At 43.6% G+C, this 12,058-nt stretch overlaps 1 protein-coding gene across 1 annotated transcript in view; it reads left to right on the top strand.

Annotated features, from left to right (window-relative positions):
• Ube2u (ubiquitin conjugating enzyme E2 U) overlaps positions 1-6,114 on the top strand; it is a 28,417-nt gene extending 22,303 nt beyond the window's left edge. Inside the window, exons 6-7 of the mRNA XM_041651150.1 lie at positions 4,663-4,711; positions 6,006-6,114. Of these exons, the coding sequence (XP_041507084.1) occupies positions 4,663-4,711; positions 6,006-6,114 (158 nt within the window). The remainder of the gene's footprint in view (positions 1-4,662; positions 4,712-6,005) is intronic.
• Positions 6,115-12,058: the final 5,944 nt, after the last annotated feature.

The following is a 12,058-nucleotide window of genomic DNA, read 5'->3' as shown; positions in this document are numbered from 1 at the left end:
ATATGAGATTATTTTGACTACTTCGTATTTGGTGAAACTTGATTTTTCCAACCTAGAATATGATCTCCATACTTACAGAAAGTTCAATAGGCTACTGACAAAAGAAGAATATTGTTTCCTTTGGATAAAATAGTCTGTAACTGTTAGTCTGTTTGACCTATAGTATAGAGTAACTCTGGGGTTTCACTTGTTGATTTTAAGTTGGAATGAATCTAGAGAGAAGAGTGGAATATTTAAATCTGCCACTATTACTGCATCAGCACCCATCTGTGTTTTGCATCCATTGGTGTTTATCTTATAAAACTATGCATCACGTGGTTTAGTACTTAAGTATTTACAATTGTTATATATTCTTGACGGGTTGTCTCCTTTAGTAGTGCTTACTGCCAGTCTCTATCTCTCTGACACATTTCAACCTGAAGTCACTTTATCAGCCATCAGACTGCCATGCAAGAGGATTTTAGTTTCTGTGCACTTGCTGGATTTCTTTCTGACCTCTGATTTTCAGCCTGTGGGTGTCTTCCAGTGAGGTGCGTATCTCAGAGACAACAGAAGTTTGCATTTAGCTTTTGAATCCAGTCAGTCTATGTGTCTTTATTGGTGAGCTGAAGCCATTTACATTTTGTGTTATTATATAGAAAGATTTACTAATTTCTGTAATTTCCTGATTGTTTTTCTGGTTGGTTGGATTATTGTTTTCTTTATGTTTTCCTCTATTAGTACCAAGGGTTTGCTGCCTTACTGTGTGAGATTGATGGATTCCCCCCAGCTTTCCTTTGTTCCATTATTCCCCCCCTGAAATCTATTCTATGCCATCCTCTCATAATGAAGATTGTCTCGCTCAATCCTCTCTCTATAAAATTCCTTTTAGTGCTTTTAGCAATGCTGACTTAGTGACCACAAAACTGCTTTATTTGGATTTGTCTTGAAATGTCTGATTTTTTTTAATAGCACTGATGGATTTAGCGGTCTTGGTTGGTGTGGTGGTTTAAAGAAAACTGGCCCCCCAAAGGGAGTGGCACTAACAGGAGGTGTGGCCTTGTCGGAGGAAGATTGTCACTGTGGGGATGGGCTTTGAGGTTCCCTATGCCCAAGCCACACCCAATGAGGGAGACCACTTCCTGTTGCCTCTAAGTCAAGATGTAAAAGTCTCATGTCTGCCTACACACCACTATGTCACAGCATAAGAATAATGGACTGAACTTCTGAAACTGTAAGCCACCAATAAATGGTTTCCTTTAAAAGAGTTGCCATGGTCATGGTATCTCTTCAGAGCAATAGAAACCCTAACTAAGACAGTTGGTAATTATTTTTAAGGATTCAAATGTGTCACGGAGAGATCTGATATTTGGCCTCTGTAGTATCACCCTCTTACAGCTATTGATGTTGTGTCTTTGTTTTGTATTTTTGACATCTGGACTCTAATATTGTGCAGTTCTTCTCTGGTCATGTCTATTTTGGATTCTAAATGCTGCTTGTGTTCAAATGTGTTTTTCTTTCTCTGGTTTTGGGAAATTTCCTGTTATCATTTCTTTGACAATTCTCTATGTATCTTTCTATTCTTTGTATTCTTAGTCTTTGGATTCAGTTTCATTTATTGTTATTGTGGGGCGTGCAGTGTCAACACTCACAGACAGCTGAATGCATGTGGAGGTTAAAGCACAACTTCATGGAGTTGGTTCTCTCCATCCACCTTTATGTGGGTTCTGCCCATCTATCAAGCCTAGGACTCCAGGCTTGAGCGGGAAGCACCCTTACCTACTGAGCATCTTGTTGGCCTGGTTTTGTCTCTGACTGTATCAGTGGATGTCATGGTTATTCCATCACATCCCATTTGATACTTTTCTTATTAGTACAGCATTTCATCAACCTGTCTTGACATTCTTTATTCTGCTTGATTGAGTCTATTGATGTTTTCCATAGAAATGATGTTGATTCATTGATTTTTTTTCTACCTTCAAACTCTCTTTTTAAAAATCTCAATTTAATCTCAAGAAAACATGAAGTTTTCTTCCATGTTACTGACTTTTTCTTCAACCATATGGCTTGTTTCTTATTCAGATTTCTGACACTGTCTTCTCTGTTGCTGACTTTCTTCTCTGTGTCTGGATTGAACTCACGCACTTGTTTGCACCCTCTCTCAGGTCACTGATCATTTTTAGGTAAAATCTTTGAAATCTCCGCCCGAAATCTTCCTTACTTCAGCAGGAACCAAGGAGGTAAGGACTTTTGTAGGAGTCATGTTACCATTTCTAGTTTCCCACATGTCTGCCTCACATGGTTGGTTAGTTAATGCTTCTGGATTTGGGATGCGGGCATGTAATCTTTCTTAGCAACATACTCTTGGGAGCTGAATCCCCAGTGATGCTCAACCAGGAGAAGATAAACCCCTGCACCAGCAACATCAACCAACAAAACATGGAAATACACTGTGGTGACGTATTTATATGTGTGTGTCTATGTGTGCACAAATCTGCATGCATATACACGTATGTCTATGTGTATCTGTGGTGTGTGTGTGTGTGTGTGTGTGTGTGTTTGTGTGTGTGTTGTCACCTTAACAGGATCTACAATTACCTCAGAGACAAATCTCTAGGCTTATCTGTGAGAGATTTTGTAGTATAGGTTAATTGAAGTGGGAAAAACTCCCCTGACTGCTGAACTGAATAAAATGGAGAACATGAGCTAAGTACCAGCCTTCACCACTCTCTGCTTAGTGACTGTGGCTGCAGCATGAGCTGCCTCTGCTAGGTGACTGTGAATGCAACACGAGCTGCTTCTGCTAGGTGACTGTGGTTGCAATGTGAACTGTTGTCTCCAGCTTCTTCCTTTTGCCTTCCTTGCCACAGAAGACTGTGTTTTCAAACTGTGAGCCAAACCAAATCATTCCTTTCTCAAGTTGCTTTTGTCAAGTATTTGCCCAGCAAGGAGTTGAGCAAATCTATGACACTTAAAATTGATTGCACTTCACTAATATGCACCAATGACTACAAAAATCAAAGTCACAAAATTCCTGTAGCGTGTGCTGCGACATTAGAAATGAGTTAGGTGTGGGGAGAGTAGATGGCTGAGATGCAGGGAGGGGAAGGAGAAAGCGGGTGGGGGCGGGAAGTCAGCTCATGAGAGGAGAGAGAATGTGGAGAATGATAAAGGACATTATGGGGGGGGGGGGGAGAAAATTGTATAGGGGCGGTGGTTTGAATGAGAATGGCCTTCCAAGGCTCGTATGTCTGAATATTTGCTCCCTAGTTGGTAGAAGAACTGCTTTGGAACAATGAGCAGGTTTAACAGGTGTGGCCTTGACCTGGGTGACATTTTAGCCGAAGGGTGTCTCCCACGGAGCATAGCAAGTGACAACAGCACTAGGATGTGTACAAGCAAAGGACCTGCCTTTGGACTTCCAGGGCTTCCCCAGTGTTGGTTTCTCTGCTGGAGAAAGCTGCTGTGGACTGGGACTTCAGAATTCTCAGGCTCCGCCCCATGAGTGACAACTGCATGACTTCAGAATTTGACCCCCTCCTGACCTCAGGCTCAAAGCCACCAAGCGCCAGAGCCTTCTTAGTTGATGACCTGTGTTCCTAGACTCCAGGGGGTCAGGCTCTCGCCCTCCTCCTCCTCCTCCTCCTCCTTGTCCCAGCCTGAGCTCCCCTCCTGCTGCCTGCCCCTGTCCATCCTCAGAGTCTGGCCCTGATGCTTTCCGCTGTCCCTCTGTGTCTTCCCTCCCCCAGGGGCCACGACAGGCCCCTAAGAGTCTTTCCAACCTGTGGACCTTCCCTAATCTCAGTTGCTAACAATAGAAAGGCCCACTGCTGCATGACAACATGGAATCTCTCCTCCACTGACGCTACTCCAAGGAATCACTGTTGCGCCAACACCTGCAACTAGATTTGAGGCCTGTGGGAACAGTGGGCTTGTTTTGAAGGTAGGCCTGCCTGTCTGTTTTAGGCCTTCGGCATCCTCTCCTCCACCAGGGACCAATGCCAAGGCAGCTGTAGTGTGTTCTGCTTGTCTCTTGGTGTCATGGTGTGTCTTTCTATTCCCCCTGATCTTTCCCAGTATCCTTCAGTTCCTTCAGGAATTTCTGAAGCTTTTATCTTTGTTTCTCTCACTGGGATAAAGTCTGTTTTGGTTTGGTTTTTTTCCTGTGTCAGAGGAGGAGTCTTTACTTCTTCCCACTCTCTGTCCTCCATGCTGCTGTTCAGCCCTGAGTCTCCATGACTGTCTCTGCAGAGGGTGAGCATCCTGCTCCCATTCTGGGCAGGGAATCCATGTGGTTCTCTGGGGTGAGGGTGGAAAATGCAGGTCTGTGCTGCCCCCCCCCCCCCACGTCTCCACTCAGAGTTACCTGGCACCTTTGGGCCCTGAGTTCTTTCTGGAGCACAGCTCCGCTTGCCAGCTCTGCTTGCTGTCTGTTGGCCTTTCCTGGTCGCGCAGTTAGGTTTCCGCTTCCCAGGACCTGCCAGCACGGTTGCCATTTGACATCTGCTTTCCATCTTGACATTCTTTCTTGTCAGTTTTCTTCCCCTTCCTCAATGTTATGTGCAACACTTTTTTTTTTTAATCCCTATACTGTGATTTTATAGAGGCTTTGGGAAGAATGCACATAGCACCACCTCTTCCAGTTCCAAGTCACCAGAACCTTTTTCTATTTTCTCTTTGCAGGAAAGGAGGGCGACCAAGAGCTTTCTGAAAAGCCACAAGGGGCTATCAGGTAAGTTTTTATTGATCAGCATCTCCATCGGTTTTGCAACTCAAGCCAATATTAAATGATACTGACTTTCTGGTTTGTCATGAAGATATTCAAAAAGGTTTATGTCTATTTTATGTGTATGTGGGTGTCTACGGAGGAGAAAAGTGATCATTGGTTCCTGAAGTTGTAGTGTCGTGTGATTGTGAGCCTCCTGATGTGGCTGTTGGGATGTGAACCCTGATCATCTGGAAGAGCAGCAAGTGCTCTTAACTGCTGAGCCATCTCTCTGTCCCCACATTTTAAATCATTTAATTTAGAAAGGGAACCATGTATTTCTCTCATAATAAATTATTTTTAGGAAGAATGTGGGAAATTATTAAGTTCTTTCTATTGAATCTACCTTTGATGTATCTATAATGAATGGATCTGTTTTATTTCTGTTTATATCTGTTGTATTTGCATTTTAAATGGAACAAAAGTCCTGTAGGTGAAATAAGCATAAACCATTGTAGACCACAAAACTCCAAGAATTTTAGAAGAAGATGTGATTAGCCCTAACTCAGAAAACAGTCAGGGCCAAAGCCATTGTATCTTTCCTTCCTTACATTGTTCCTTCCTTCCTTTCTTTTTTCTTTCTCTCTCTCTTTCTTGTTTCTTTGTAACAAATTTTATATTTTCATTTTTAATTGTGGGTGGGGGCGGTTCATATGAGCACAGTGCCCAGATTGGCCAGAAGAGGGTGTCAGATTCCTCCAATGGGGAATCCAAGGGACGGTGAGCTTTGCAGTGATTACACCTTGGGGATCAAACTGGTCCCTGGAAGAACAGCAAATCCCCTTGAGTTCTGGGCCATCTCGCCAGCCCCTACTGTAAATTTTAAGAGAAAGCCTGGCAATGTAGCATGACTTTGGCCTTGAGCGTCTGAGCAAGGTGTAGTCTGTATAGTCTCCTAAATTGTAACTACTTGAAAAAAGTGCTCCAGCCTTTGCTTTCTTGAGCTCTAAACTTAAAGCCAATTAGCTGGTATTGAAGTCATGCTTGATTTAGCCCAGGTTTCCTTGACTATAAGGAAAGTAAACTTGGGCCACTTAAGTCTTGAAACTGTGCTGAAAGATCATGTGCCGTCCAGTGAATGGTCCATTTAGCTGGGGCTCCCTGAAGGTGCTGCTGTACACTTAGTCTGTGGGCGAGAGCACCTTCCCCATCCTGATCACACTCTGATAAGCCGTACATGCATGCCTTCTTGTCATCCATGAAACATGGGTAGCCCTGGGACCGCAAACGTTCCTGCTGCCTGGGTCTTAACTGTTTGCAGCATCCGTCACACAGTGCCAACATTAACTGAAAAGTCCAGAGAACTTGACCAGGAGATTGTCGCTGGTTTGGTTTCAGCAGTTCCTCTGAACCCAGACAAGGATAATTGACCCTGAATCAAGTCTGGTTTATCAGCCTCACTTCGTGAAACCTTGACTTCTCTAGAGAAGCCGTCAGGTAGGACAGAGTAGGGGCTAGAGAGTCAGGACTTGAGTATGCTTCATGGTTCTAGTATATATCATGATGAGATTGGTTGTGTGGGTTCCCATGTTGCCCCCTTGATATGTTATTCATGACTCAATTATGTCTTCTCTCTTTGGGTCACTCATTCTTTGTTTACTGGTATTTGTGTGTTCATGTTATATGTGGGTGAGAGAGAAACAGAGAAAGAGAGAGATGAAGAGAGGAAAGAGAGATGGAGAGAGGGAAGAGGCATGGAAAGGGGAGAGAGAGAAAAAACAGATATACATGTACCATGCCTTGCATTTGGAGGCAAGAAGACAGCTTTGGGGAGTCACTGCTCTCCTGCCTTGGTGAGCAGGGTCTCTCTTGACTCCACTGTACTCCAGAAAGCTGGCCTTCAGCTTCTAGGTGATTCCCCTGTCTGACTCTCACCCATCTTTTAAGAGTGCTGGGATTACAGATGCACACTATCATGGCAGCCTTTTTCAACAGGGTTCCCATGAATTGAATTTGCTGGCCACTACTTTTTAACTAGTGCATCGCAATGAGTTCTTGCAGTGATTATTCAAAGAGAAATACTGTTCTTAGCAATGTGACATCTAGCCCATTGGTTTGGAGGTTTGCATTAACGTCGTGAGCAAAAAGGAAAGATCTACATGTAGAAATGTGATCCAGAAGCATGACCTCTAAATGCAGATGAAACAAACTCAAGCAGACTCGAATCAAATGCTTGGAACAGAGGCAGGGAAGAAGAAGGGTTCTGTTGATGTTGAACTGGGGGTTCTATTGATGTTGAACTAGGGAGTTCTGATGATGCTGAGCTAGAAGGTTCTGTTGATGTTGAAATAGAGGATTCTATTGATGTTGAACTGGGGATTCTGTTGCTGTTGAACTGGGGGTTCTATTGATGTTGAACTGTGGGGTTCTGTTGATGTTGAACTGTGGGGTTCTATTGATGTTGAACTGGGGGATTCTGTTGATGTTGAGCTAGAAGGTTCTGTTGATGTTGAACTACATGGTTCTGTTGATGTTGAGCTAGGGATTCTGATGATGCTGAGCTAGGGGGTTCTGCTGATGTTGAACTAGGGGGTTGTGTTGATGTTGAGCTAGGGGGTTCTGTTGATGTTGAGCTACGGGTTCCATTGATGTTGAACCTAGGGGGTTCTGTTGAGGTTGAGGTAGGGGTTCTGTTGATGTTGAAATAGGGATTCTGTTGATGTTGAACTGAAGGTTCTGTTGATGTTGAATGGGAATTCTGTTGATGTTGAATTGGGGGTTCTGTTGATATTGAACTGGGGGTTCTGTTGATACTGAACTGAGAGTTCTGATGATGTTGAATTAGGAGGTTCTGTTGATGTTGAGCTAAGGGTTCTGTTGACATTGAATTAGAAGATTCTGTTGATGTTGAGATAGGGGTTCTGCTGACGCTGAGCTAGGAGGTTCTGTTGATGTTGAACTAGGGGGATCTGTTGATGTTGAGTAACAGGTTCTGTTGATGTTGAACTAGGGGGTTCTATTGATGTTTAGCTAGAAGGTTCTGTTGATGTTGAAATAGAGGATTCTATTGATGTTGAACTGGGGATTCTGTTGCTGTTGAACTGGGGGTTCTGTTGATGTTGAACTGTGGGGTTCTGTTGATGTTGAACTGTGGGGTTCTATTGATGTTGAACTGGGGGGTTCTGTTGATGTTGAGCTACGGGTTCCGTTGATGTTGAACTAGGGGGTTCTATTAATGTTGAACTGGGGTGTTCTGTGGATGTTGAACTGGGGGGTTTTGTTGATGCTGACCTAGGAATTATGTTTATGTTGAACTGGGGGGTTGTGTTGATGTTGAATTGGGGGGTTCTATTGATGTTGAACTGGGTGGTTCTGTTGATGTTGAACTGGAAGTTGTGTTGATGCTGAACTCGGGGGTTCTGTTGATATTGAAATGTGGGTTCTGTTCATGTTGAATTGGGGGTTCTATTGATGTTAAACTGGGAGTTCTCTTGATGTTGGACTGGAAGTTGTGTTGATGTTGAACTGGGGGTTCTGTTGATGCTGAATTGGGGTTCTGTTGATATTGAACTGGGGGTTCTGTTGATATTGAAATGAGGGTTCTGTTGATGTTGGGATAGGTGGTTCTGTTGGTATTGAGCTACTGGTTCTGTTGATGTTGAACTAGGGGGTTCTGTTGATGTTGATCTAGCAGTTCTGTTGATGTTGAACTTGGGGTTCTGTCGATGTTGAGCTAGGGGTTCTGTTGATGTTGAAAACTGTGTTCTGTTGATGTTGGACTGTGGGTTCTGTTGATGTTGTACTGGGGTGTTCTGTTGATGTTGATCTAGGGGTTCTGTTGATGTTGAACTTGGGGTTCTGTTGATGTTGAACTGGGGGATTCTGTTGATGTTGAACTGGGGGTTCTGTTGATGTTGAACTAGGGGCTCCTATTGAAGTTGAACAGGGAGGTTCTGTTGATGTTGAACTGGGGGTTGTGTTGATGTTGAACTTAGGGGTTCTTTTGATGTTGAACTGGGAGTTCTGTTTATGTTGAAGAGGCTGTTCTGTTGATGTTGAACTAGGCGGTTCTATTGATGTTGAGCTAGGGGGTTCTATTGAAGTTGAACAGGGAGGTTCTATTGATGTTGAACTGGGTATGGTGTTGATGTTGAACTTGGGGGTTCTTTTGATGTTGAACTGGAAGTCCTGTTGATATTGAACAGGGGGTTCTGTTGATGTTGAACTAGGTTGTTCTGTTGATGTTGAACTGGGGGTTGTGATGATGTTGGACTGGGGGATTCTGTTGATGTTGAACTGGGGTTCTGTTGTTGTTGAACTAGGGGCTTCTATTGACGTTGAACAGGGAGGTTCTGTTGATGTTGAACTGGGGGTTGTGTTGATGTTGAACTTGGGGGTTCTTTTGATGTTGAACTGGGAGTTCTGTTGATGTTGAACTAGGCAGTTCTGTTGATGTTGAGCTAGGGAGTTCTACTGATATTGAGCTACAGGTTCTGTTGATGTTGAGCTAGGGATTCTTGTAGTTGGAAGTTGCAGGCTGCATTCCTGCAACCCAGCTCCCAGGCACTGGCTAGCTTTACCCGAAATAACAAGACACAAACTGTATTCTTTTAAACACTGCCTGGCCCATTATTTCTAGCCTCTTCTGGGATAATTTACACGTATTAATTTAGTCTATTTCTAATAATTTGTGTAGCAACACTAGGTGTGCTTACCGGAAAGATTCAGCATGTCTGGCCTGGCGGCTTGCTTCATTGCATCTGGCTCTGAGAGGAGCTGCATGATTTCTGAGCTCACTTCCTCTTCGTCCCAGCATTCTGTTCTGTTTACTCTGCCTATCTAGATTCTGCCCTATGAGGCCAAGCAGTTTCTTTGTTACTTAACCAATGAAATTAACAGATTGATATATAACACTCCCACATCAGGTTCTGTTGATGTTGAACTGGGGATTCTGTTGATGCTCCACTGGGGGTTCTGTTGTTGTTGAACTGGGGGTCCTGTTGGTGGGAACTGGGGTGTTTTATTGATGTTGAACTGGGGGTTCTCTTTATGTTGATATGTGGGTTCTCTTGATGTTGAACAGGGGGTTCACTTAATGTTCAACTGGGTGTTCTGTTGATGTTCAACTGTGGAATTCAGTTGCTGTTGGACTGCGGGGTTCTGTTGACATTGAACAGGGGGTTCGGTTTATCTTGACCTGGGGGTTCTGTTGATGTTGAACTGGGGGTTCTGTTGATGTTAGACTGGTGGTTCTGTTTATATTGAACTGGGGGATCTATTCATGTTGTACTGGGAGTTCTGTTTATGTTGAACGGTGGGGTTCTGTTGATGTTGAACTGGGGGTCCTGTTGATTTTGAACTGGGGGGTTCTGTTGATGTTGAACTGGGGGTTCTCTTTATGTTGAACTGGGGATTCTGTTGATTTTGAACTAGGGCATTCTGATGATTTTGAACTGGGGGTTCTGTTGACATTGAACTCAGGGTTCCGTTGATGTTGAACTAAAGAGTTCTAATGATGTTGATCTGGAGGGTTCTGTTGATGTTGAACTAGGGCGTTCTCTTTATGTTGAACTCGGGGTTCTGTTTATATTGAACTGGAGGTTCTATTTATGTTGAACTGGGGAGGTCTGTTGATGGTGAACTGGGGGTTCTGTTGATGTTGAGCTAAGAGGTTCTGTTGATGTTGAGATATGGGTCCTGTTGATGTTGAGCTTTGGATTCTTTTGATGTTTGACTAGGGGATTCTGTTGATGTTATTGTGCATGTTCTGTTGATGTTGAAATCAAGGGTTCTATTGAGGTTGAACTGGGGATTCTTTTGATGTTGAACTGTGGGGTTGTTGATGTTGAACTAGGGGGTTATGAAGATGTTGAACTAGGGGTTCTATTGCTGTTCAACTGAGGGATTCTATTGATGTTGAGCTAGGGGTTCTGTTGATGTTGAACTATGTGGTTCTGTTGATGTTGAACTAGGGAGTTGTATTGAGGTTGTGCTAGGGAGTTCTATTGATGTTGAGCTAGGGTTTCTGTTGATGTTGAACTACGTGGTTCTGTTGATGTTGAGCTATGGGTTCTCTTGATGTTGAACTAGGGAGTTCTATTGATGTTGTGCTAGGGATTCTGTTGATGTTGAGCTGGGGGTTCTATTGATGTTCAAATTGGTGTACTGTTGATGTTCAATTGGGGGTTCTGTTGATGTTGATCTGGGGGTTCTGTTGATGCTGTACTGCGGGGTTCTGTTGATGTTGGACTGGGGAGTTCTATTGATGTTGATCTGGGGTTCTGTTGATGTTGAACTCAGGGGTTCTGTTGATATTGAACTGGGGGTTCTGTTGATGTTGAACAAGGGGTTCTGTTGATGTTGACATAGGGGTTCTGTTGATGTTGAACTGGGGGGTTCTGTTTATGTTAAACTGGGGGATTCTGTTGATGTTGAACTTGGTGGTTCTGTTGATGTTGACCTGGGGGTTCTGTTGATGTTGAACTGGGGGTTCTGTTTATATTGAACTGGAGGTTCTATTGATGTTGACCTGGGGGTTCTGTTGATGTTGAACCGGGGGTTCTGTTGATGTTGAGCTAGGAGGTTCTGTTGAGGTTGCGCTACGGGTCCTGTTGATATTGAGCTTTATGTTCTGTTGATGTTTGACTAGGGGATTCTGTTGATGTTAAAGTGCATGTTCTTTTGATGTTGAATGGAGCTTCTGCTGATGTTGAAATCAAGGGTTCTATTGATGTTGAACTGCGGATTCTTTTGATGTTGAACTGTGGGGTTCTGTTGATGTTGAACTACAGGGTTATGATGATGTTGATCTGGGGGTTCTATTGATGTTCAACTGGAAGATTCTATTGATGTTGAGCTAGGGGTTCTGTTGATGTTGAACTACGTGGTTCTGTTGATGTTGAGCTATGGGTTCTGTTGATGTTGAACTAGGGAGTTCCATTGATGTTGAGCTGGGGTTCTGTTGATGTTGAAAAGTGTGTTCTGTTGATGTTCAACTGGGTTTTTGTTGATGTTGGACTGGGGTGTTCTGTTGATGTTGATCTGGGGGTTCTGTTGATATTGTACTTCGGGGTTCTGTTGATGTTGATCTCAGGGTTTCTGTTGATATTGAACTAGGGGTTCTGTTGATGTTGAACGGGGGTTCTTTTGATGTTGGACTTGGGGGTTCTCTTGATTTTGCACTGGGGGTTTGTTGATATTGAACTTGGGGTTCTGTTGTTGTTGAACTTGGCGGTTCCGTTGCTGTTTAGTAGGGCTTTCTGTTGATATTGAGCTAAGGGTTCTTTTGATGTTAAGCTAGTGTTTCTTGTAGTAGGGAGCTGTGGCCTGCGTTCCTGCCATCCAGTTCCCAGGCACTGGCTAGCTTTACCTGAA

This window comes from Microtus oregoni, unplaced genomic scaffold (assembly GCF_018167655.1).
Source record: "Microtus oregoni isolate MIOR12 unplaced genomic scaffold, Mior012 000005F_ref0000423, whole genome shotgun sequence".
NCBI classification, from domain to species: Eukaryota; Metazoa; Chordata; class Mammalia; order Rodentia; family Cricetidae; genus Microtus; species Microtus oregoni.
This window is presented reverse-complemented; position numbering and strand designations above follow the sequence as displayed.